The sequence below is a fragment of the Lonchura striata genome, chromosome Z (assembly GCF_046129695.1).
Source record: "Lonchura striata isolate bLonStr1 chromosome Z, bLonStr1.mat, whole genome shotgun sequence".
Lineage (NCBI taxonomy): Eukaryota > Metazoa > Chordata > Aves > Passeriformes > Estrildidae > Lonchura > Lonchura striata.
The window spans coordinates 41,925,460-41,952,152 of NC_134642.1; the positions used below are offsets into that span (position 1 = coordinate 41,925,460).

At 38.7% G+C, this 26,693-nt stretch overlaps 1 protein-coding gene across 3 annotated transcripts in view; it reads left to right on the forward strand.

Moving 5' to 3' along the window:
• The window catches only part of KIAA1328 (KIAA1328 ortholog), a 170,566-nt gene that overhangs the window by 61,854 nt on the left and 82,019 nt on the right, over positions 1–26,693 (forward strand). For all 3 annotated transcript variants that reach the window (XM_021538939.3, XM_021538941.3, XM_021538943.3), the window contains one exon: positions 5,907–6,034. In XM_021538939.3, the coding sequence (XP_021394614.2) occupies positions 5,907–6,034 (128 nt within the window). The remainder of the gene's footprint in view (positions 1–5,906; positions 6,035–26,693) is intronic.

Consider the following 26,693-nt stretch of genomic DNA (forward strand, 5'->3'; position numbering starts at 1 on the left):
TGTTAATTCATTAATATCAGCAGTTTATTTTTATTCATGTGATTTTTCATATGTAAGTAGTTGAAGCTGCAGTATTTTAATCCTTTCTTTGGTTAGGGAGAAAAAAGCCTGCAGGTGGAAATCAGAATGACATACATATTGCTTCTTTCCCAAAAGGCACCATATCTCTCTCCTATTGATATGCAAAAATTAAGGCAGAAAATAAACCCCATTGCTTTATGTGTCAAAATACTGAAAAAAAATTAGGCTTGGGTGATGCATGAAAAAAAGTGGTGGTCCACTTCTAGCTGAACACACTTGTAGTGAAATTCGCCATTAGTCTATTGTGGGTCTTTGTAGCTCTGCAGACTCTATAAATTTGGTTCCCTTAGGAGCCAAAGTACTTAGATGTAGGTTGATCCTTAGTTGTAGTTACAGGGATAGCACTGTTTGGAGACCCAGTAGCATGGGTTTTAGCCTTTGCCTGAGTTTGGTGAAATGCTTTCTTACTCTTGCAGCATTCTTTAAAGTAGTTTTTGGGCTACTGACTGTACAGTGAAATGTAGTAGTACATGGTGCCGCAGTTATTGATGCAGTGGTGTGTCTATTAAACAGCTGTGAGCTTGCTGTGACATTCTTCACGTGCAGGCATGGGCCAGAGGCATTTTGGAAGTACTGTAGTATTGCTGTTACTGCCAGAAAAAACCCAACCCCAGACAAACCCCACAAAAACATCAAAGCAAGGTAAATTGGATCAGGCATGTTGTGCTTGATGCTGTGCTGCTGGGACTGTGCATGGCTCCTTGAATGGGTCTGACGCACACATCTGCTTAGAGAGAATGCAGACAAGCTCACATCTGCCTGCAGTTTATCTGAGATTTTTCTTGCGAGACTGAAGACCTCTCAGAACTTAGCGTAGCTTTGTCCACCCACTGTCAGTGGCATTTCTGCAGCATCTCCTTCCTGGTCTAGTTTTTCTCACAACATTTGTTTTCAAGGGACTACCTGAGGCAGTGAAAAGAGTTGAGTCTGCTGAAACTGGCAACATGATGATAACTAGTCAGGTTTCTAGCTACATGTCCTTAAGCAGGAATTTAAAAAGACCAGTGCTTTGTGGCTACTTGGTTGTGAGTACATGTCAAAAAACTTTCTTCATCACATCACAGAAAGTTTCTTGTATCTCTACCACAGAGTTCAAGTTAATGCTGTCTGATTTAAATTTCAATCCAATTTTTGTGTTTGACTTTTTCTTTCCTTTGATTGCTTTATTCATCTTTGCATATCTCTGTAATAGCTCTGAGTCTATAGAGAGTCTTCTGTTGGATATGGGGCTGATGGGACTGCAGCATCTGGTGACTGATGAGGGAGTTTTAGCTCCTGTGTTCTGTTCTGGCCATGGATTAGAGAATGCAGCTCTGAGTAAAAGGACAGTCCAAGCTGAAGCTACAGTCAGGGACTACATGAATGAGTCATCGCTGGGCATCTTGTTTGGTGCTTGGGAGGTCTATTAGGGCTTTTCTGCATGGGTGAATGCAGGCAAACTCAGACTCTGAGCTAATAAGGTGCAAGATGAATCTGGTCTGTTAGTCTTGTGCCTGAGCTGTGCTAGTTTACCCTGCAGCTGCAAGACACATGTCCTGGAGCTGGCTTGGGGAGTGCGGGGCTGCTGGGCTGCAGCTGTGTGCTCACAGATGCCCAAAAACTCCCCGTGATACAGTTTTCCCATGTGTAAAAAGGGAAATAGAACTGCTGCCTGTCCCAAAAATGCTCTTGGCAAACCAGTGAGGAAAGTGTCACTAAGTGGTGAGTTCTCTCAAACATTCTGAAAATACAGGAAGGCCTTTGTTATTAGATTGATTGCAAAGAATCTCATTAGCTGTGTTCTCTTGTCTTGCTAGTAGCTTCTAGAAGAATTTTTTCCAGACTCAGTTTGCTGTGACTGGAAGCTGCTTTAATTTTTTTTTTTTATTTTAATAAAGTAAGATAAAATGAAACATTTATTCTTAAATTATAAAGGCCCCCCCAAAGAAATCTTCTTTCTAAGGAGAAGATTCTCTATCTTCTGATTTGGTTCCCTTTTTCCCCTCTTACAAAAAGTGATATAAGAAAAGAGAATTTTGGTAAATAGTCCTCATGGACCAACATGATGTTGGCTTCATTTGGAAACCTGGACCTGAAGAGACCAGTAGTTGTTTGAATTACTGTAGCATGAACATTGCTTGCACAAGCATGTGGAGGCTGATGTGTGGAATTCTAGAACTTCTGAGGTAGATATGCTCTGAACTAAAATATTTCAGATTTTAATCTGGGCTTCACTTCTACTCAAAGTGCCAGTGGAAACAGTGGATTGGGAACAATGAAGGGAGTCACTGGGTGTGCTAGAGACTGGCCTTTCTCCTCACAGTTTCTGGGGAAGCAGAAACTGTACATTTTCTTTTTCCTACTTCAGCCCGTGGGAGGCTGACAGTATTTCAGCAAGGAGTAAGCTGTAAGTTGAAGTGGCTTTAATATCAGGTAGCCTTAATGGAGCAGACTTAATAGCCTGAGAATTAAGAGTGGAACTGAAGGAAGGGGTTGTTACTTTGCAAGGTGGATAAACACACCCAGACAGGTGACTGTTGCTGGGAGAGATGTCCACTGCTCCCAGCTCCACTCCCTCTTCATGTCTGATGTCAGATCTTGTGCTTGGTTGTCCTTTTGCTTCGCTGGGACAGTTTGCTGAGGCCTGGAGTGAGACATCTGGGGGGCAGCAGAGGTGGTGTGGATGGGAGAAGTGGGTGGAAGAGCATCTTTGGAATCAGTAGAATATTAGGTTGGCTGTGCCTTCTTGTAGAGCTTCACCCTAAGGAAAAGCTCTTTGTTCCCTGCATGGCTCCCTGGACATCCATTCCTGGCTTCTGTGAGTGTGTCTGTAACCACTGTGTGCTGGCAGCCCCTCCTCTCACAGCCAACTGTCTCCAGTGGGGTTATTATCTCATAAGAGCCATAAATGAGCTCTTAATTCTTTGACTTACATTTAGTGAAAAAATTAACTAATTTATTCTCTAAAATTTGTAGCACTTGCAGTATTACATGTAAATGTGGCTATTGAAATCCTAACCTTTGCATTTCTATTTTTTTTTGTTTTCCCCCCCTCCACATGCAACCTCGATACTTTACTAATAAACTGCATAAAAAGTATTTCTCGAATACATTCAAATGTGTATTTCTTGGACATAAAACTACCTTTTAGTGAAATGCCAAGTACCACTTCTCCCTGGTAACTAACATCTTGCAAATTCAATATTTGTGCTCCTGAATACATGAAGAGTTACCAAATATGTCTATTTAGGTATATTACTTTTTTTTTTTTTTTTGGGAATGAAATTCTTTAGGACTTCTATACTGTTTTTTCAACCTTAGAATTTTTTTTTAGTAGCAGATTATGAAAATAGTTATAATGTGCATGTCTGTCCAAAGACTGTATTGCCTTAGCAGATGCATGATCTTGTTATATCTGAATGACTTCAATATTTTTGTGACAGTGTTGTGTATTATCTGGCTAATTTGTAGGAGAACAAAGGAGATAATCTTGCTGCTTTTAGCAAAAAATTCAATAGAATGAGAGAGTAAGATCTAATATTAAGGCTTTTTTTTTCTTAAGAAGATATTCTACAATAAATGTACCAGCACATTTTTGAGAATTGCCATACTTTCAGCTATGTGTCTCAAACAAGTGAACTCTTTTTTCATATTCAAAGATTCATGTTTACTTAAGTAAGCAAAGCAGGGCTTTAAACTCTTACTCTGTGGTGGCTGTAACACTACTTCACTTAATGTAGAGTGATTGTGTGAGTGAACAAGGTTTTAATCTTCTAATACAGTGAGTTTTACTGTGGCTGACCAAATCTCACAAGTATTTCAGAGACATCTCGGCTGCCATTCAGCCTCACGTGAGCCATTGCCCTTCCCACTCATGATCACATCACTGACCTTTGGACAATCAGGATTTGCTTGCATACTTCGCTGACATTAATTTTGCTTGTCCTGTTTTAAACTGTATTTTAAATGAATTTGGCAGCCACATGCAGGAGGTGGTGGCATTGTGTGTACCGTGAGGGCTCCACAGTCTGTAAAGCCTGGGAATGCGTGCAGTCTTGCCTGGCTTTCCAGCAGGACTGATACTAGCACTGTGGCAAGAGTGAGGATGGGTGCCTGGTCATCATTCGTGTGCCCCAAGGCTGTTTAGGGTGCTCGTTTGTGGTGCCAGCAGTGTGCTCGCTGGAGGGTGGAGAGGGCAAAATATGTTTTGTGGGGAAGGGGTTGCTGGAAGCAAAGTGAATTAAGAGGGCTGTAAAAAATTGATAAAGATAGATAGGACTGTCTGTTTTTATATTCTGCCACATAACATGGGTTTAAATGAATTTCCCTATAATTTGTCTTCAAATACTGACATTTAACTCTTAGGCTGTATAAATGAACTGGCTTTTGCTAGAGTAAAATTCATGCCCTGCGTCCAGGCTAATATGTTCACCTACTATAAACATTACTGCCTATGGTTACAACTGGAATAAAAAATTCCTTTTATATACATCATAGCTGGCAGAGACTCCTGAGACCACCACAAATCACTTCAGCCTTTTGGTGCTCTCTGACGAAATGAACTGAAATGTAAAACAGCTCCAGCTTCAGGCAGGCTGGCTCTGGAAAGCAATTAGCTTGTTAAGACCATTGTTTGTACCCTCCCATATTTCTAGGTTCTGAGCAAAGGTGTTGTGAGATTGATTTCAGCATTGGGGTTTATTAACCTTCCATTCCTTCCTAAAATGTTTTGCTTATTCTCTTGGTAGCCTTTTATTTAAAGGAAAGAAAACCAACCAAACAACAACAGAAATGAAGCCCTGGCAAGACCATCCCTCCTGCAAAAGAATAAGAAGAAAGGAGGTGGGGAGAGAGGGAAGGCGACAAAACCGAACCAAAAAAAACCCTTAGGGTCATAACAGGGAATAACAAAGCAGTGAGTTATTTATGCAGCTGTGATTGGCAAAAGTGATTGCAACATGAATTTGCCCAGAAGCAATGATTAGATCATAAAAATGTTAAGGAAATCTGTAACTCAACACCGTTTTAAAGATTGAAGAAGTTTTTGTTCCCTACCTTAATTGCAGTGACTTGTTATTAAAGTATTTATTCAGAGTAATCTCTTTGGACAGCGAGCCCTTATCCCATCTGCATGCATAATTAAAAGTGAGGGGGGAGAGAGGGCAGCGTAAATGGTTTACCATGCTACATGAGCAAGGGAGGGAATTACACAATGACAGGTGAAGAGCAGATTTATCTCCTGTTGGAATTTCAATGCTGCAAGCAAGACAGGACACTGTTGCTAATATCCTTGCAAACACCACAGTTGCTGCTTCTCCAGATTACTGTCCAAAAATTATTGCTGGTCTGTAAAAGGCCTGTAGCACTGCATCTGTGGCTGTGGGGTTTTGAGCCATTGGCACTCAAGCAAAGAGATTGGATTTGGGTATGTGGGCTTGTGAATTGATGTCTGTGCTTTAAAATGGACTATTTACTTACTTGGCCGGCTATTTATTTATTTATAAATAAACATTGGTAATGGCTGGGTTTGCTGAATACGAATAAGAGGGTTGTAACTGTTCCAGCTGAAACAATGTCGTCACCTGCCTCCTGCTGCTGTCCCTTTTCCAGTGGTAAAAGAATTTCATTCAATTCTTCTTTTTCCACTCTGAGTAAAGAAGAACACTGTACTTGAACATTCATATCTAGGCAGATTTATCATCATTAGGCACTACTCAAACACATGGTATCTGTTTTTAAATTGAACTGTTATGGATCTAAACCAGATTTACACAGAGTAAGTTGGTATATATTTGGCTATAACTGTTCGCTAAAGAGTGTTTTTCCCTTAACTTCTGATGTCTCACCTCTGCAGCAGCAGTACAGAGAATGCCAAGAACTTCTGAGTCTTTATCAGAAGTACCTAGCTGAGCAGCAAGAAAAACTATCACACTCCCTTTCTGAACTCAGTGCTGCAAAGGAAAAGGAGCAGAAGGTAAGCTCTTTTTTTGCCTTCTCTTTTTTATTTAAATTACCTAGTCAAAACATCTTTTTGAGACTGTGAGTGTATTATAAAACATCATATGGTGTTGAATGCTATTTTGTGATTGGTTTCCCATGAGTCCTTGCCTTAATACATGGATTGCAGGAAATTAAAGAGAAAAATCCCAACAAATTTTGGGGTCAGTAGAAGGTGAAGTTAATTGACCATGTTATAATGGAGTAGGAATCATGGGAACCCACACCTTTGCCGAAGAAGAAGTTAAGATGCTGTTATGTTTTCTGTTCTGTTATTTAAACAGGAAAATAATTGCAGTCACTGTTGATATAGCCTTTTACATTTTCACTGTGGCTTTTGGTGATTGAAAAGGGCATTCCAGATGATGCATTTGGTCAATAAGACCTTTCTCAAGTCTGTAAAGCAGCTCATCTGATTTAAACTATTTATAGGAGACCTGTAGTTCTATATGCAGGTAAAACTAGAAAATGTTGACTAGTGATATGTCTTAAATGAAATGGTAAAATGTTTCTTGTATGTAGGCGCCCAAAGCCTTGAGAATGTGGTTGCTTGAGATTTTCCCCTGGAAGCCAGGTGCTTGGTTTGCATCCCTGCTGATGGCATTATACCCTGGAAGAGAAGACTGCCTATGCAAGTGCTCTACCTCATGTCCTTGCTTGCTGTTCCCTGGTAGCAGCTTCCATCTGTAGATAGATCTCCAGAACCCATCCTATCTAAGACCATGCTTTTTTGTAAGAGGTTATGCCCTTGAGCCCTTCTTCTGCTGGAACAGTCTTAAAGGCTTCTTTATCACAGTGCTAGAAGTGAAGTCATCAGCACAGGGTATCCAAAAGGAGGTCTGATTCTGGCATCTCAGTGATTCCCTGCTGTGAGAATTATACAGGCAGATAAGAGACTAAGAGACAGGAGACAGGCAGATACTTACAGGAGACTGGAGACTGTGCAGGAAGATGTCTTCCAATTCTCTCAGGAAGCAGGTAGCAATACTCTCTGACTTTGTTGGCATCAGGAATGCTTTTTTTTGTTTTGTTTTGTTTTTTTTTTTTTTGTCCTGATGATTTGGTTTTTAGGTTTTTTTTAGCTTTTTTTTTTTTTTTTTGATCCAACATTGTTGGACATTTAGCTATTTGTCAGGCTTTTAACGTTTATAAACATTTCATTTTCATTGTTTTGTGGTTATATCTGCCCTCCATTTTTGCGAAGGCATTGAATTCAAAACAAGAATATCCTCCAAGAATGGATGATGTCTGTGTTGCTGTTTGTATGGCATGCAACTTGCTGGGAATCTCTGTGGAAAATAGTCCAGAGGAGTCCATGTAGTCCAAAGGCATTGTGGTAGCTGTGTTTTGGGTGATGCCAATCCTTCTTTCAGTTTTTGCCCTGAATGCTTCATTTCTAGCCTTTCAACTTCAAATACATTTATCCTATCATAGGTTAGCCCTTATTATTGAGTGATCCAGTGTTATCACATCTACAGGACAAAGTCATGGAAGCAGATAATAGGAAACCTTCAACCCACTGACTATCAAATTATTTCAACAATCCACTTTCCTCTTCTTCTGTCTTCCTAATCACTCTATCAAATAGTGATTTCTTTCAAATAGTTTTCTGGTTTCATGTGCAAAGTTCTATCAAGCTCATCTTTGGTTCCATTATTTCTTTTCTCTATACTTACAGGTACTTTTGTCCACAAATGCAAATTCAGATATTATATCGAGGTTTGCCTTGACTTTTCATTTATGATTACATACTCTACAACTCCAGCCAAGCAGGTCTGAAATTATCCTAGTCCTCTTCTTGCGTGCAAAGCATTGTAGGCACAGATAAAAATCTGTCAAAATATATATTTTTTTTATAGCCTGCAAAATGTTTCTGATGTTTCTAGCCTTCCTCTTCAATTTTCTTGTTCTTTGCATTTGGCTTTATAAATTGTTACCATTTTTCACCCAAACAAGCACTTTGTGCTGCTGTGTTTCTCATCGCAGAAACTGAAGAGGTGAGCGGACTGCTCCACTCTGTCCATTCTTTCTCTCATGCACTCCTTCAAGGGATAGCTTTCAAAACCCAAGGAGGGCCACTGGGCTGCTTCTTCATGGGACTTCTGTGTTATTTTCATACATATTTTAATACCTGAGCTGTGAGCTCTTAAAGTCCTGATGGGCCCCTCTTCGAGTGTTTTGTTTTTTTTTGTTCTCTTTGAGTGCTGTCTTAATACAGTAGCTCAGGTTGGCATTATTCTGTCTGCCTGATGGGGTCTACAGAAGGGGAGCACAGCAGGGATGGATTTTTAAGGGGAAGATTTGGAAGAGGACAGGCCCAGAACACTTTCCTCTTGCTACAAGTACTGCCCCTGCCAGTTCCTTCTGCTCCTCTGAAAGCTCTCCCTTTCTGTTTTAAGGTGGACTTTGACAAGAGCAATTTTATTGAAATGTTAGGATAATGGAAGTCTTTGAGTTTTGTTTGAATCCAAATCCATTTGAAATCTTTTCCTTTTTACTTGATTTTCTCCGGGTTAAGGAAATCTTGGATATGTCTGGGTTTAAAGCAAGATAGGTAGCTTGCCATATAGTTTTCTCTTCTTAGAACTGTCTAGGAGACATAATCAGTGTTTCCTATTACAGAGCACTGCTGACTTTACCGGGATCTCTGTGTTTCTATGTGTGATGTTGTTCCAATTTTTCCTATCTCTTGCAGAAACACTAGACTGCACAGCTGTACTCCATAATGAAGCACTTCTTTGTTCTGCCCATTTTGAGCTGTTCTTTCTTGTTTCTGTTATTTCCCCCCCTTTTTCTTGTTAGTTTTGAGTAATTTCTAGTGCTGCATCTGTGTCTTAATACCTGCCTGTCTCCCTCGTTCTTATCATACCATAATTTGGATCATAAGCTGTTACTTTCCCTTGGGCTTAGATAGGTGTTTGGAAACATCTCCTTTCAGTGTTTAAATGCTGGGTTTTCTGTCAGAATAAGACAATTAACAGGTCAAGAGAACAGCAATTTACCAAATATCGATGGTATTGTTGTAAAAAGAGGTGGAGTTCTATAGTATGTAAATGACTGTAGTAGCTGTGTGTATGTGGCTGAAGTGTGACCCTGGTTTGTAGCTGTACTGAACTAATGCAGATGCTTTGGTGCTTTTATTCTTGCCTTGTTTAGTATCACCAAACAATAGTAGTAACTCTGAAACCAGGTTTTCCTCTTAGCTAATATTGCTTCTTTATAATGAAAATCAGCTCTCAAAGTGTAAAGAAGCATCCTGGTAGTAGTGAAATAAAATGGCTAGGAAGATGGTGATAAGACGATTTAAGTCAGAACTCTCATGGAGTCAATAATCAGTAACTGGAACATGGAACTTCCTTTTTTTTGTGAGATAAAGTTAGTTCAATTTGAAAAGATACTTAAGGTGACATGAATTGAATTACTCAAACTGGCCTTCTCAGCATTAACTCTAGGTTAATATCTCATGATGCCTGTGGTTTCATTATAGGAGTTTTAAGTACATAACTTTTTATAATAAGTTCAATACCTAGAAGCTGAACTGAAATTGGTTTACCTTCTACCAACCCCTAAAAAGAAGCATTAATTGTAAAGTGAATATTAAAGTGGTCACTAAAGTTGACTCAGATTCAGAGATATAGCACTTCGGTAAAGAAAGAGGTCTTCTGAAAAATAGGCTTCTGCCTTGCTGTTAATGGAAAGTATCATTCATAGTAAAATGTAGTTAAACTTTTTTATCAAAAATGGTTTTTGGCTATATCTGCAGCACCCAGAAATTCAGTCTTAGCCATTTTCAGAATCTTTACACAGACATGTGAAGAAAATTGCCCTTGTTCTAGGTAATCATGTCTGACCTAGTTTATATATACTCACTACTTCACTGCCATCTCAAACAGTGGCAAGACTCCAGTTTGATTTGGCACATTCTGGCTGATGAATCTGTAGATGTTCTGCAGTATAGGGTAGGACTTGAGGCACAAAAGTTGAACGGACAGCTAAGTTTCTGCAGAATTGGGGTTCTTGAGCTGTATAACCTTAAGGAAATATAATACCTGTAGTCTTAGCACTGCTTATTAATATTAATCTTTGAATTTACAAGTGCAGCTGACTGCTGTTTCTTATTTATGGAAGATTATGAACACATCTGCTAATTCCCTTGGTTCACAAAGATTCTGGTGTGTGTGTATGTGTAAGGCTTCAGTTCTTCCCTGTGTAGAAGAAGCATGGGTATGAAGTGGGATTATAGATGGAAAGGAATATCAAGAATTTATTTTCAACGGTGTATCATCTCTCATCTCCCCCTGTGTTCTGATGTCTGCCCCGTCTTTTAGGATTTACCAGTGGCCTTCATAAGGAATGAGGTATTGTTCAATGCTAAGCACCATGTAAGCATCCTGAAAGATATGGTCTGCTTTGGGCATATGGTAACATCCTAACAAAGCTGACTTTTGGGAAGGCCTTTTTTAAAAAAAACCCTTCTTTTATTATGTTGCTGTTTCTCCTTAATCACTTCTTAAAAATTGTTGAATGTAGTTGTATCACTTCACAGTAAAGTCCAAAAAAAGCCTTTTTCTGCAAAAACTAATAAGCCTTACTTTCTTTTGATATTGGTAATTAAGATTCTTGTCCTTTTTTTTTTTTTTTTGTCTTAATAAGGATGATTACATACTAAAGCCTCAGAAAGTCCTTATTTGTTTTATTAATTTCTTCCTTTGAGAAAGGTATTGAAACATGCCAATCTTCAAAAGCCTTTCCTTTGTGATTGTCCCTAGACTTCCCCAGTTACATATTTTTTCAGCACAGGTCACCTTTAAACACATTCTTAGCTTGCTTAAAGAAAAAAGAAAAATCCCACATATGTGAAGAGTTTTTAATGCTATAAGGTAAACCTTCATCATAGGATTGACTTTGTCTGTTTACCCAGCTGTATGGGAACAATGAATGAGTCCATCTGAAAGATACTTGAAAACTGGGATAATAAATAAAGAACTAATTTGACTAGAGACTCAAGGGTATTGGAATAATTTTGCAAGGCCAGACAGAGACAGTTTTGCATGAGTAACTGTCAGGAATAGCCTTGCCTTATCTGTGTTACTTTCTGCAAATCCTCTGATCTCTCTCTGTGCATCTCTTATCTGTAAAAATGAGATAATGTTTTTATCCACATTCTTTCTCTTTTTTTTTTTTTTTTTTTTTACTGAGAATGTCAGTAAAAGGTTCAGGTGCTTTTTCATGGGTGTTCAAAGTGATTAGCAGTGATATTTGAAACATAGGGTGGTCTGGAATAGACTACCTTGTAATAGCATGAAGAAAAAGAATGTTTTTTTGCCTTTTACCTCTAAGATACTAGGTCATAGTTAATTTACTTGTCTTTTCTAAAAAATGTTAACATCGAACAGGAATGGAGATGGATATAAATATTTAAGCAAAAAGGAAATATCAGTATTGAAATACCTGTGTGTTGCTAGCATTCACAACAGAATTCCACCCACACTCAATCTCCTGGAATGTGTGCCACAGTAGAACTGTTTGGCTTGCCCAGTCTGTTTTCTTGATGTGAATGACACTGTATTCTTCGTGATAAGCACTTCACTCTCAGTTCACTCATTTCACTGCTTAACTGAGATCTGTGCCAATTCACCATCTCTTTGTTCTACAGTCTTTAATCAGCCTTGTCTCTAGTCTCTTTTAAGATATTTTCATTTTCCTTTTGTTTTCTTCGAATATGCCTCTTTCAGGTTCATCCATTTAGCTTTAAAAACTGTCCCTCCTATAGAAATTTTTTCCTTGGGTGAACAGTCATGTCTGGTGTATATTTTTCTGTTGGAGGATAAAGAAGACAGAAAGAAGACAGTGCCTTCCTTTCCATTCTCTGAGATCAAAATATCCTCTTGGTTTTGTAGGCTTCTGATGATACTGTTACACTTGTGAAACATAACCTCTGGATTTACACGAAAATTCAAATTTGCACCAGAGCTGCCTGTCCTTGAGAAGCACTTTGCAAACTCTTAGGTCTCATATTACAGTTTCTCCTGTCTAACGTTGTAGTGGCTCTTGGGAGAGTGAATTGTGGCCATACTTACCTGCTTCCTCTCATTTTGAAGTGGATTCAAGGCTGCATATGAATTAACTTGCCATCAAAGGTTTTGTGTTATGCTACAGGCCTTGAGGAAGTAAACATCTCTTTTATCCATCACTTTGTAGAGTTACCTGTTTACCTGGCAGTCATTAGGAGTGCAAGCATACCAGCTGCCTAGCCATATGCTGTCACTACTTTTACGTAGTTCATTTGACCTATGTGTGTGCCCTTTGATTCAGGAGTATTTAGCCTTTTTCAAAACTTGAGACTTTTGAAAATCAGTTTCTTGTGTACGTATATCCTTGATTCTCTGGTTCCCAGTTCCTAGGCTTGTCTTCCTCCAAGTGTGGCATGTCCTTCATGTTGTGACTAACATTACATTCCTGAACTTCAGGAAAATCAACCCTGTAAGCTTTCAAAGCCCAGCTGAACCAGGAACCTAATGTACTTTGAAGCTTGCCTTGTTTTGGTGCAAAGTAGACCAGATAACTAGCATTGTTCCTGTCCAACTTGAATTTTTCTTTGACTGTTGTGTATTCTCTCTTCACCAGCCTTTAAAGCGGGGGAATATCCTGTGAGAACATATTTTGGTAAAAAGTGAAAATGTTTCTGGGCCAATCCAGTTTTGATTGGCTTGGAATCCTGTTTCTGAAAATCCAAACACTTTGAGTTGCCATTTCTTTCTGTTGAAATGAATACAGTCAGTAAATCTTGTAGGATTTCATAATCGAAATACCTTTATTCATCACTGTAGATTACAGATAGTGTGATATAAGTAATTACTATATTGAAAGATGAAGTGCTTGCCATTTCTTGCCTGCAAAGCATGCATTTTTGTGTGTTGATCAGGTTGTTTAATTGGAAGTGTCTTTATTTAATGAAAACCAGGTGATTATCAGTTCAGGGCACTAAAGGTTGGTCTTTGTACGGCAGAAAGATTTTTCATGAGAGCCAAGGGTGTAATTTTCTTTCAGCTAAGAAGGTGGGAATTCGTTATCTGTCTGTACCAGGATGATTGCCTGCAGAAATATCTCTTTGGGTTACTTCTGAATACCCTAAGATTTAGCTTGAGTTTTTCATTTTGAGCTGCAAAAAAGTTTGAACTTAAAGTTCTTCTGATGCACAGTTTGCCATTTGAAATTTGTAAGGAGTCTCCTTCCAGGATTTTATCCACTACAGGACAAATTTCTTGAGACAGCTGCACTCATCTCCTTATATAAGCAGAGTGGAACTGGTGAGGTGGCATGAGCACAGACCAGGCATCTACACCATTTATTGCACATCTACATACATGTTGCATGTGATTTTTAGTTTATAGCAGTATGATTGCCTGTCTCTGATCCAGTGAAAGCATTAAATATCATTGCATAACATTTTTTGTTACTATTTATGGCAAATTCTAGAAAATGTCTGGCATGTTCCTCTAAGTTACAGTAACACGCATTGCTCTTTATTTTGAAACTTTGTATAATTTCAGATTTTGGAGCATGAGTGGAAACAGATCGTGTAGACATTCAGTGCTATTATGTGCCAAAGATTCTTCACAGTACCATCAATGGAAAAAGGGATACATGAGTTTTTCCTGTCTATGCAAGAAAATGGTCAATCTGAAATATAAGTGTTCAAAGCTACCCACACAAAGGCATGGGCTCTCAGGGTGATGGAGTTACTAAGATTTAGAGTATGGGAAAGCAAATTATATCCTCTGACCTCTCTTGGAAGTCTGGATTACCTTGAAGTTGATCTCTGCCTTGAAATAAAGTAATTTCTCATTAATCTTTAATAGATGCATTTAATTCCATGTTAAATCTTTCCCCATCTGTTCTACATCAGTGGTAGCAATTCTATTGACAGGAGCAGACCAGAAAAACACTCAGGATGTCTTCTGTTTTCTGGTGTGTAATTTCAGAAACTCCTTTTTTGCTCTCAGAAACTGAGTCATGAACATCAGTACCTTAGTTGTATGATGCATCTGATTAATATCTCTGCTCTAAAACTTAAGAAGAGTTTTCACAAAAAAGACCTGCTTGGTGGATTAGGCTGGAGCTGGTGTCTACCTGTAATTTTGTAAAGCTTTTGACTCTGTCTTCTGCAACATTCTCCTGGATAAACTGGTTTTTCATAGTTTGGATGGGTGCAATGCTGACTGGAGAAAAATAACTGGCTGTTGGCCTGGCCCAGAGAGTGCTGGTGAGTGGAATTCCTTGCAGCAGGCAGCTGGTCCCTAGTGGTCTCCCCCAGGGCTCTGTATTGTACTGTTTTTTAACTTTATTGATGATCTGAGTGAGGGAATCCAAGAGCTCCTTTAGTCAGTTTGAGGACAGCACCAAGTTGGGCGTGAGTGCTGTTCTGCTGGAGGGCAGGAAGGCCCTGCGGAAGGATCTGCACTGTCTTCTGGATCCACGGGCCAGGGCCAGTTGTGTGAGGTTCAACAAGGCCAAGTGCTGGGTCCTGCCCTTGGGTCACAGGAACCGCCTGCAGCTCCAGGCTGGGACAGCGTGTCTGGCAAACTGCTGGATGGGAGAGGACCTGGGGGTGCAGGTTTTCAAGGGCTGGACACGAGCTGGAGTGTGCCCAGGTGGCCAAGAAGGCCAATGGCACCGGGCTTGTGTCAGCAATGGTGTGGCCAGCAGGAGCCGGGCAGTGGCCAGCAGGAGCCGGGCAGTGGCCATCCCCCTGTGCTGGGGGCACTGGTGAGGCCACAGCTGGAATCTTGTGTTCAGCTTTGTTTCCTCACAGCAGGAAGGACACTGAGGGGGCTAGAGTGTGTCCAGAGAAGGAAATGGAGCTGGGGAAGGGTCTGAAGCACGAGTGTGGGAGGAATGGCTGAGGCAACTGCAGGCACTCAGCGTGGAGAAAGGGAGACTCAGGGAGGGCCTTCTCACACTCTGCAATGACCTGAAAGGAGAGTGTAGCCAGGTGTGGGTCAGTCTCTGATTCCAGGTAACAAGTGTCAGAACAATAGAAAATGACCTCAGGTTGTGCCAGGACAGGTTTAAATTGGATATGAGAAAATTTCTCCAATGAAACAGTGGTCAATCATTAGAACAGGCTGTCCAGGGAAGTGGTAGAGTTACCAGACCTGCAAGCATTTAGAAGATTTGTAAATGTGGCAGCTGGGGACATAGTTTGGTGGTGAGCAGGCACTGCTGGATTAATGATTGGGCTTTGTGATCTTAGAAGTCTTTTCCAACTTTAATGGTTGTGTGAGTGTAAGAACCTTGGTCTCTTCTGTGATAGGTCAAGGACTTAATCTTGCAGGCTGTCACTTTTAAACCTGAACAGATAAGCTTTAATTCACAGTCATATTGAGAACATAATTTTAGTCAGGAGCCATTTATGTTCATGGTTACAGAAAATGAGACTGAAAACTTTAATAGAGAACTTGTCTCATTAAGTAAGAGCACAGGACTGCAAAGCTAGTTGCCTGTGAGCAACTGAAGTCACTCATCTGAATGTTAAGTGACAGCTGTGGAGGGAGAGATTCTTTTCCAGAGATCCCTATGCCCCTCACATGAAGTGCAACATTATGCATTTAATGTGGCTTCTTTTTGAATGCTTATCCTTCAGAACTTTTTCAGCTCTGGGACTCCTCGTCATTTGTGGTTTTGGTGTATTTTACTGTGTCCCTTATGTAATGAGTGTGCACATTTAGTATGGGGTTGAAGGAGACGGAATGATTATGTTTAGCTGTAACTTCTGCATTAAGTGTGAGCACGGTTCCCTGGGGTCTCTGGAGGTTTTGATGTTGAGAGGGATAGAGGACTTGGGATGCAGAGTGGTGTTGTGGTATCACCATACATGTGGGAAGGACTTGTTTCTGACCAGTGCTGTCAGTGCAGAAAGCCACCTGGGTGCTTCCTGGATTCCTGGGTGCATATGCAAACATCATGTGAATGAATACACAGACTGACTTTTAAGTAGCCTCCTTATTAGCAAACACATGTTTAGCAACTGTTGAACAAAAAAACCTATGGCTGGAGCATCAGCACATCAGCACAAGTTCAGCATTCCCCATTGAACTGATACATATATAAACAAGCTTTGAATATAATAATCTGTTTGGTTGTGTGACTATAGTATTTTCATTTTTTTCTAAACCTTAACGCAGAAATAAGTCCCAGATTTATTTATTTATCTATTTATAACTTGAATATTCTGGTTCATCAGCTGATGTCAGCCTTTTGAAACATTCTCTTATGCCCTTACTGTAGATTCCAAGCTTGAGGTAAAGTCAGAGGCAGGAGTAGGTCTGGAGGCAGTCATTTTTACTTGCAGAAATAAGAGTTCAGACATACATTTAAAAAGGTCTTTAAATATTTAGGCCATTTTTTTTCAATTTTTTTTCCCATGGAAATATCATTAAAGGGTCATGAGAAATTTTGATTAATATTTTTCATGACTTGTGCTGACTATGAAAATTCTACATGCAAGTGTGCAGTTGGGACTGCTGCTGTGGTCTACCCAGGTAGGTGAGAGCTGGCAAATAGATGAATTGGGATTGAATTCTGTTCTGTTACTGTATTGCTATCAAATTAATTGCTTTCTGGATTAGTTTGTTGCTCTTTAATAGGAGATGATGCCCAGTATTTGTTAAAGATGTAAGCTCAGTGAATTTAGAATGCAGTGTAAATGCAAAGTTGAATTGTAGATCTAGTTGTAAAATAATGTAAGGAGAGTTCAGTTAGCCTGGGACTTCTCCACACATAAGTTAATTCTTAAAAAAAATTAGTCTTTTTGCTTGTGCTGGGTTAGAAAAAAAAAGTACTCAGCATAGGGAAAACTCCTCCCTCCAATGCTGTATGATACAAGACAGATTCACATATTATATGATCTATTTCATGGACGTGTTTATTCATCAGAAGTAAAAAGAATCACATCTGAAATGGACAGTACGTCCTTCTATGAATAGAGTACAAGAAGACACTGGAGTCCTCTATTATATAGACATACCTCTCTGCATTCTTAGTATCAGTTTATTGAAGGATTAATTCTATTATAACAGAATATCTATATATAATATATATAGTCTGTTATATTAATCCTGTTGTAAGTTTATTGAAAACTGTGGTTATAATAGTGTGCTTATTTAAGAAGTAAATGTAGAGGACTAGAGATTTGCTTAATAAAAAGTATTGGAAAACTTGCAGCTTTTCCCTCCCTTTCAGTGCTTTCAGTCAGACCAAGTAAGTCAGTGGACACGTACATATTGGAAAATTACTTCCTGATTCCTTCTTTCTAATGATGAGTGACAGCAATGTCAGTCACTCTTGGGTCCCTGTGTACATGGCAAGAGTGAAACTGTGAGCCACTTGCAGAAAGTTCTCAAATGCAGCAGATGATTCAGTTTAGATGAATCTGGGCATCTTCTTTCTGAAGTCCTTGTTATTTTTTATTAAATATGAAGATATTCCGTTTACTTTTTCCTGAATGATTAGATGTGATCATCACTAAGATGATCAACATTGCATGTGAAATGCATAACCCTAAGTAATAACCAGGAGCATGTTTTTTTCTGGTCTGGCTTGTTGATTTTCAGAGCCTATTAAGGCTCTTTACATGATGAACTAATCTCTTCTCTTAAATTAAAAGTAATGCTCAAAATACTTATTAATTTTGTCTTCAACCTTTTGGACCCATAAGTCAGTACTTCTGTGTGGGAACAAATAGCTGTCAAACAGATCTGGGCAAAAATAGAGATGTTCATTATCCCCTTTTAACACTTCCCAAATAGAAGTTAAGAGGTTAAAGTTTCTGTTAAAATAAACATGAAATAAAAAGGTTAAGGATATTACAAAAACACTTAGAAATGTCAGAAACACTGTAAAGTGGTTAAAGTGGAGGGCTGGTAATTTTTTATGTTTCAGAAATCTAGGAAAACCCTTTTCTTACTTTGGATGTAATCACCATTTTTTTTTCTCTCTATGTTAGTGAGGAATCTTTCCATATCATGGTTTGATGGACAGGATGACTTGAGTGAGAGCTAACGTGGAACTTGCCAGCCATCACAGTAAGATGCACTATTTCACAGTGGTAGGGGGCAGCAAAAAAGTTCATTTTGGGGACATCTGGGAGCAATAAGCTCACTTATTTGGGTGGCAGGTGCTGTTTGAAGTAGGAAAGATCTCAATGTGTGTGCTAGCAGATGTGAACTGTTGCAAGGTCAGTAAGTTGTGAGTACATGTGACAAACCTCTGGGGCAGGAGGCCGCGGTTCCCTTGGTGCCAGGTGCAAATCTGGGAGCTGCTGCTGCCAGCATAACCATCACCATTGTGGATAGGGAAAATTTCTTTTCTCTGATGGTCGTATTCAAGTAATGAAGATTTAGACATCTCTAACGGAAAGCTGTTCCTCCCAGCAACTGATCCTCACACTTACAGTTTTTACATGTATTTATCTCTTTCCACAAAGGGGCAATTAAACTCCCATAAGTCTGCCAAATTTATTACATTCTGTCTACCTAAATATTTCTTGTCATTTCAGTTGAATGTGGCATTTTCCGGTTCTTTTTATCTTGCAACTGCTTAACTGTCACACGTTCTTTCTGAGCTGGCTAAATGTCGAGGGTGGAATAAATTATTACTCACATACTGTTATTTGTATAACTGTAGTATTTGGATTGGAGACCAATATCCTCTTGTATTAGGTAGGCAACTGAATTTGAATCTGAATAATGGTCACTGTTCCAAAGAAGTGACAATGTTGATGTGTTGAAACATTTTTTTAAAATCAGTTGGATATGAAAGCTGCTTTGAAGATAAATGCAGCATGATTAAATTAAATATTACTTACTGATATATATTTCTTGCATAAATTTGATTTTCTATTTACATTGCTTCCTGAAAATGCCATTGTTAATAGAGTTCTGACATCTTATTTCCCTTATTGCTGTCTTAGTAACATTTTATTTCTGATGCTGTAATAACTCAGTGTAGACTGAAAGGATAAAACTGGGGGAATTTACTGAACTAATTAGACCCTGATTTTTCTGGCTGTCCAGTGCCTGACAAACGTGTCTTTGACATAAACAGAATAAAACATTTCTGCTATTAGCCACTTACAAATATCTATTTTGGCAGAGCTTTGAAACTATTAAATTCTCAGGGCATATTGTGCTGGGTAAGGAACCAATTCAAGATTTTTATTTTGCCATTGTGACTCCCCCTTCCTGTCTGTGTTGAAATAGAGTCATATTTAGTAGCTTCACAAAAACCTCAAAAACAGTTAATGCACTTACCACCCTAACAAACTGAGTATTTCTGAGAAAGTGGAAATGTTCCCATTTCAATTTCTGGTTAATGACACACTTGAGTATGGGATCTGAAATGTCAGTCTTTGTATTTTCAAACCTGTAGAAACTTGAATAAAGCTTATACATAAGAGCAATCAACTCTGATAGCAGTAGGCTAAATATCAGTTTCTGAAAATAAATTTTATATGATTCTATTCTCCAGACAATTTGACTTTTAAATGTTTAAAAATGTGACATCTTTATATAAGTGAATATAGATTGAAGCAGGAGCTGTAAAAATTTCAAGTTTCCATGCATCACCTACTTTTCACTATCTCCTGTTAAACAGCACAACTGGATACAATGTGGCTTTACTACTTTCCATTGCAATAATTTACTGCCCTTCTGACCTATAAACAGATAACCATTATCATGACTTGATACTTTTAGAACTTTGAATACATTCTCAGGTGTAATTCACAGTTTTAAATGTTGTATGTGTGAAAGGTTTTATAACCCAGCATTTGGAAGATGGCAGCATTACATTTCCTTGAGCAGTGTTCTGGGAGTAATGATTCGCCACTGCAGCCTTGTTAAAGGGCTTCCAGCGTGAGTGTCTTCTCACCTCCTCCTGGATTGCTGCATCCTTATTTGAGGACCATTGAAAAATTCATTAAGCACCTTCTCTTTTATCATTGCTTTCTTTGAGGGTGACCTAACTGCAATCTGCATGCAGAAAGTTTTTGGTGACCTCAGTTATTGATTTACACTTATAACTTCCTTGCAGTGGTGGAGAGGTGAGGAGGGATAACAGAATTTGGGAATGAATGTAAGTGGCTCCTTGTCCTGCATCTGCTACTGATTCGCTCTGTGACCTTTGGATAATTACTTCAGCTTTCTGTGCTCAAGCTCACTGTTTGTACAGTGAGGTCAACAGTGCTTCCCACAAGCATTTGTAAAGCTTTTCAAGTTCTGTGCTTACAAACCACAAGAACAAAGCACTGTCATGATTCATAATGGCATTACTCCCTTTGTACCAAAGTCCTCTATTGAAATAAGAACAGTTGGGCTGGTGTAAGAGTGGTGAATCAAGTCTGTTGTCTGTTTTCTATTTTTGAGGTAAAATAGCCATAAGAAGTGCTCATGCAAAATGGCAAACCATTTAAATGCCAGCAGGGTTGTGTTAGACTCCTCAGGTTGCTGCTTCTGAGTACCTCTTCTCATTTTGGTCCTAAATAAGGCCCAGAACAACAGATGACATGTAGGTTTTCACATTTAATTAGACTGAGGATGCAGTAATGTGCCCAAACTGTGCCTGTTCATGGAAACCAAAGGATTGGCACCAGGTACAGGTGCTGGCTAAGAAGAGAGCTAATTGCCACTGAACACTTGGTAAGGTTCATTTCATCATTGTTTCAGTCAGTTATTTTAAAAGGTTAGGGGCATGGGAAGTAATCTTGAAGCATGTCTGCTGAACTGGGTGTATTCTTTGAAGAAGAATGCATGGAAGGATCTTGAGTGACTTGCTAAATACTGTATGTTAGAGCGACTTGAGGAGCATAATCCTTATTTCTTTTATGAACTTAGGTTTTAAAGCTTGTTTTAGGACACAATTGAGAAGAGGGCTCATAGCAGTTGACAAATACTTTATTTGGTAAGCCAATATAGACTGAGAATGATTGAAGATAATCAGAAGACTTCTGATGTTTACATAATATTTATCTAAAGCATGCATTGTAACTTGTTTGTTACAGCAGTTATTACCTGGAGATTAACAGTAAATGGGTGAAATGAGAATGTAAGAGCAGAATGAGAAAAAGACAAAGGGTAGAAACAGGGAGATGACATAGCCATGTTCTTTGATATTTGTGAACTATAATGCTGGCTCATTAGGTACTCCCAGAAGAAGAATTCATCCGGGTTATTGTTTTTTGAGAGGATAAGCTTCTGAAATAGCCATTGTGAAGAATATCTGTAAGCACATGGTAAGAGGGCTTTGTGGGTATCCAGAGTTGATATTTCTCTCAAACTTAGAAGAAACTCTGTAATTTATTCTATAAGTAAGAGTAAGTATGTGCCTTTGCTACACAGCAGGTGTCTTCAGTTTTCCAAGTTCAGCTGTCCATCAAAGATGAGATAATTTAATAAAAAAAAGACTTTTATGCTTTTGTGGTATGCTGTAGAGAGAATGTCGGTAGAAAATAAAATGATTGGAAGAACAGTAGAAAGTATGCAGTACAGGTCAATGAGAGGTCCTCTGTAATGACAATATTTGTTGGGAACATTTTAAAATACATTTAATCAGTATTAATATCTGACAGGCAGAAATTTTGACATAGCCATGATTAGAGAGCTTGTTTAGGCAGTGGAAGATCTCTGCTGAACTAGTGAAGATTGGGTTAGGCTCTGACTGTGGCCTAATTTTATATCTTTAAGATTTTGGAGGCATGTTGGGATTTGGTGTTGCAGTTATGCTGCATTACTGAATTGAAATTAGTTTTTCATACATCAGAAGAAAGTACTACACACTTGTAGTTTTACTGAAATATTAATACAAAAAAGCCCTTTCATTCCTCAAATGCTCGTAAAGTGTTCTTTCTAACAAGATAATAACTGTAACCTAACAATTTTATATGCATAACCTTTTGTAGGCCAGGCAGCATGTGCAAGCAGAAATAGCAGATTATAAAGAATTAGTGTGGTTGTTTTTACCATGTTAGTGTTTAGAAGCTCAAGCTCCATTCTTTTAGGTATAGCATAAATACTAAAGGAAGATACAGATTTCTGGCCCATGCTGCAATTTTGCAGAAGCACAGTTCAATGCTTACATCTGTGTATGGTCTCTTTACTGGGCAGTCTGATGGTATTCTGGGTAACAGGTCCTGAGCCTGGAAATATATACTGTCAGCTAGGGGAGCTGTCAGGTTTTGTGTACTGCTGTAGAAAAACTAGAAACAAAATTTGGATTTTCTTCTTTATTTGTGTCACTGAAGAGGTGTGGGAAAATGGAGGGGCCACTGTAATCAATCTTGGAGTAATTTAGGAAGGCACTGCACGTGTAAATAAAACACAATTCCTATCCTGTCTGGTTTATGGTTTGGGCTGCAAGCAACAGAGAAATGAAAGAAAAATATGTAGTGGTGATAGCAGAGATGGAAAGGCAAGGATATCCACTGAGCATATTGCCCTCTGCTTGCTAGGAGGTGTGAGTGGTGCTCTGTGCCTGCCTCCCTGTTATCTTATAGCAGTAGTAACCAGCAGTTGCTGTAACCCCAAGCGGGGCTTGCTATTCAGATTACAATCTTGCTTTTTCCCTCTCACTTGGATTCCCATGTAATTTTAGCAATATTCTTATGGAGAACTGTTAGAGCAAGATAGGAAGGGAATGTTTTATGGCAGCTCAAATTTGTGCTGGAGAATGCCTTAAAGTGTTCTCTTTTAACCTGAGCACTTAGTACAGTATTTGTGGCAGTCGAGAATGCAGGAAATGAGGATGCTTTGTAGCAGAGTTAATGAAGAAGATTTCAGTGAGTGCAGACCCTTGGCTGCCGTTATGCTGGTGCTCAGAGGGTGCTTATTTTCCCGTCTTTCAGTGAGTCCTTCCATGCTCAGGCAGTCTTGCAGGAGCATTTTCTTTATGTTGCAGATGAGGCACGGAGGAGAGGGCCTGTGGGAGATCACATTCTGGGTCACCGGTGAAGAAAAAGGATCTTTATTTGTTGTTTGTTATCAGAAATGAATTATTTGAGGGCATGCTTGTGCCCTGCTTTGGTCGGGTATCCCCTGAACAGACTGATATGTTGTACCACATAGTGGTATTAGCTCAGCTCCCAGAAGCAGTAGAGCTGCATCAGTAATTAGTTCTTCTCAGCAAGCTTAATTAGCAGGCTCAAGCAGATACTGCACTGACATGGATACTTAACTTCTGGTTCCTGAGCCAGCTTAAGTATGTGTGCAAGAGCCAGGCGCTGTGCAGTGTGAACTTAAAGTTTTGCCATATTTACTTGATTTCATTTACAAAACAGACCTTAAATCTCCTTTTAAAATGATTTTCTCAAACTTTTGCTGCAGCCAGTGCCTTTAGAGGTCCTTTTTATCTGTGTGAATAAGGAATAAGTACTGCTTCAAAGAAGGCCCACACATATCTGATTAGAGAATATTATTTTTGATTAGAATCCATCGCTTAATTATTCAAACAATTTTTTGTTGCTTTCATTATTGTTTTTTAAATCAAATCCCATTTCAGTCATCTTTTTAGGCAGGAGGTGATATATATAAAATGATCTTAGTGTTTGTTTGAACATCCAAATGCAATAAATCTGTTCAGTATTTCAATAGCATGCTTATTAATAGAACACATTATTCTGTTCAATATTGCATTGTCTTTAAAATTTAGCAGAGCATTAGTAGTAATGAAACTAGCTTAAATCAATATATCCCTGTTACAAACCCATCTCTGTGAGGAAGAAAAAAAATTCAAAAATTTGCCTGTAGCACAATAGCTAGGTGATAGTTGCACAAAGAGATCTAAAAGGAAGCCTTTCAGTGAACTTATAATTTCTAATTTAGAGTGTGTGGAGATCACGATATATTAACATTAGTTTTAATAGAAATCTTTTCAGCGTTAAAAAAAAATTCCCCAGAAAATACTTCAACTGCTTACAATTAAATTTTGGTCTCACTGTCACTCATGAAAAAGCTCCAACTCACTGGAGTAGGCTTTGTAACTACACCGCATGCAAAAACTAAATTGAGTATTGTGAATGCAGTCCAGAAAATATCACAGATATTTTCCTATTTGGTTGCAGAAATTGTGTGAAAAAACAAGTGCGTAAAGAAAAAACTAAAATTAGATTTAACATTCTCAGCTTGGCAATTGCAAGCTTCCATTAAATGTATGGGCCAGAATTTTTATACTTAGATGTCTAAAATTAAACCCCGAATAAAAGACCTGATTGTAGAAAGTGCTTAAGCACCGTGTTTGTGAAGAGATGCATGCCCTAGTTCTGATAGTTTCATTTTAGTTTTCGTGATGGGGGACTGTCACTTCATTTAACTCAGTGCTGCAACAGAACAATGTTTTGTTCCCTTGGCTTGGGCTGGTTGAGGTGAATGGCACTGAGTGCAGGGATGTGCCCTTGCAGCACATCAATCCAGGTGCGTGCAACTGTGTCTTACCACCAAATATTTACAGGTAAGGAGGCAAAGAGAAGACCATTGAGAGTCAGACCACTTATTCCTTCTAGGAGACTTTTAAAATGTGAAGTAACCTGCTGTTGCTGTGGGGAAAAGCTGCCTAGTTTCCACTTTTGGGAACCAGACTAACACTCTACACAAGTTGATTATCCATTTTCTAAAAGGCAATTTGGGGTTGCGTCTAAGTAGCGTTTGCTAAGAATGCTTCCATATTGAACACTTGGTTGCTTTTAATGTGTTTTTGTTATGTATTGCCTGCAATTTTTAAAATTGATTTCAACTTGCTTAATTCCTCCAAAAATACCCACTACCCTCCAAAAATCAAATCAAAACAAAATAACTCGGATCAAAAACCCCAATAAAAACCTAAAAAAACTCCCCCAAAACTTCAGAGATATCGTGAAGGAAGCAGTTTGCTCCTCTTCTCTAACATCCTCCACCCGTAGAGCTGAAGGTCTTCAGCAAACATTGCCTCACAGTGCTTTCGTGAGATGGGTATGTAGTAAAGTGTTGACAGTGGGTATCTTGAGTCATGGATGGGTTGAGTTATTTACTTTTGAGGTATCAATGGAAGAGACAGATGAGTGACAGCATTCCTACTCATGAACTTGCTATCTCTTTCCCTTTTTTAAGATGTTGAAATGTAATGAAACTTAAACATTTTTAAACAACTTCCAGATTAAATTTTAATAGGAATGAAAAATGAACAATATTCTTACAAGTAAGAAATGGTCTTCATTATTTTTTAAAGTCCATATCATAAGGAACAGCACCATTAATAAGAGCTTTGAGTTTTTTTTATATTATGTACACTGTTCAGATAGAAATTTAACACGGAATTTTAATGAAATGATGGCAGAAATCACATTTTTATTACATCCCTTTGCAGAATATTTCCTGTGAGACCAAGATAGAGAGAGAGAGGCCAAAATTAATGGCTTTTCATAGGAACTCAGTGATAAGTTATGGAAAGCTTATAGAGATAATATTTTTAGGCTGCTGTTTGGATAGCTAAAGAGCCTTATGGAGAATTGCTGCTTAATAGACATATCATGGGAATTAAAGACATTTGGATATTAATTTGTATACTTATTTTTGGTATAGGACCACAAAGAGAAATTCATTGTACAGATACTTCGCCTGCTGCTTTATAGAGAGAGGGAAAGAATTCACTTATCAGATAGTTCCTGTCACTCAACCACTTAAGAGAACATGGAGAGTTGTCAGGGGGCTGCCTCTTTTTCTCTTTTTCTCCCCTCTTGTGGTTTTTAATCTGAATGTAAGAGAGCATGATAAGATCTTGCCATGGTTTTGTTCTCATTAAAAATTAAAGAAATTGTTATTTTGGGAAATGAGAGTTATGTTTAGGGAAAATAAGCACCAAAAATATTTATGAAAATCTAAGCAATCTAGCATATTATGTTGACTTAGAGTTGAGCTTGTATTGCCCACTTGGCAAATATATTTTACCATATTGCAGTACAACTATAATAATAAATGAACATATACTAAAGCCCCCATCTACTATGGCAACTGGTGTTTTAAAAGCACTTCACGTGCTCAGTTTTCTTTATTTTAAATGCAGATGTTCATCCAAGTGTTAATACCAATGGGAGGCCCTGTTCAAAACCTGCATTAGAGTGAAGCACAAGGTGGCAATAAACTTAATTCAGGCTTTTATCTTTCTTGGTTCCACCTCAAAGCTTTTAAATATTGCAGTTCTGAAGTGCGAATTTCTTTTGTGTTAGTCATTTCTGTGAACACCTGTGAGCGGCTGGGTTTAATTGGCCTACAGCTGGCACTGACTGTATGTGCAGGGGCTGGGAGAGGCACGCCTGATCCACTGCCTTTGCAGAGGGCGTCATTATTTCCTCGCCTTCCTTCCTTTTCAGCTCGCTCTTTTTTTTTTTTTTTTTTTTTTTTGTCTTATATGCAGGTTAGAAAGGTTTAGGGATTAGGGACAGAAAATAGAAGGGGCTCCCATGAGATTTGATGGCTCCTGGACAAAGTAATTTTGGCAAATATATCTGCATGCATCAACACCTTATTGAACAAGTCAAGTGTGGATTTGCTAATCTTGTTAGTCAATTTGCAATACTTCTGTGGTTTTCATAGAGGTGACTGTGCCAAGGG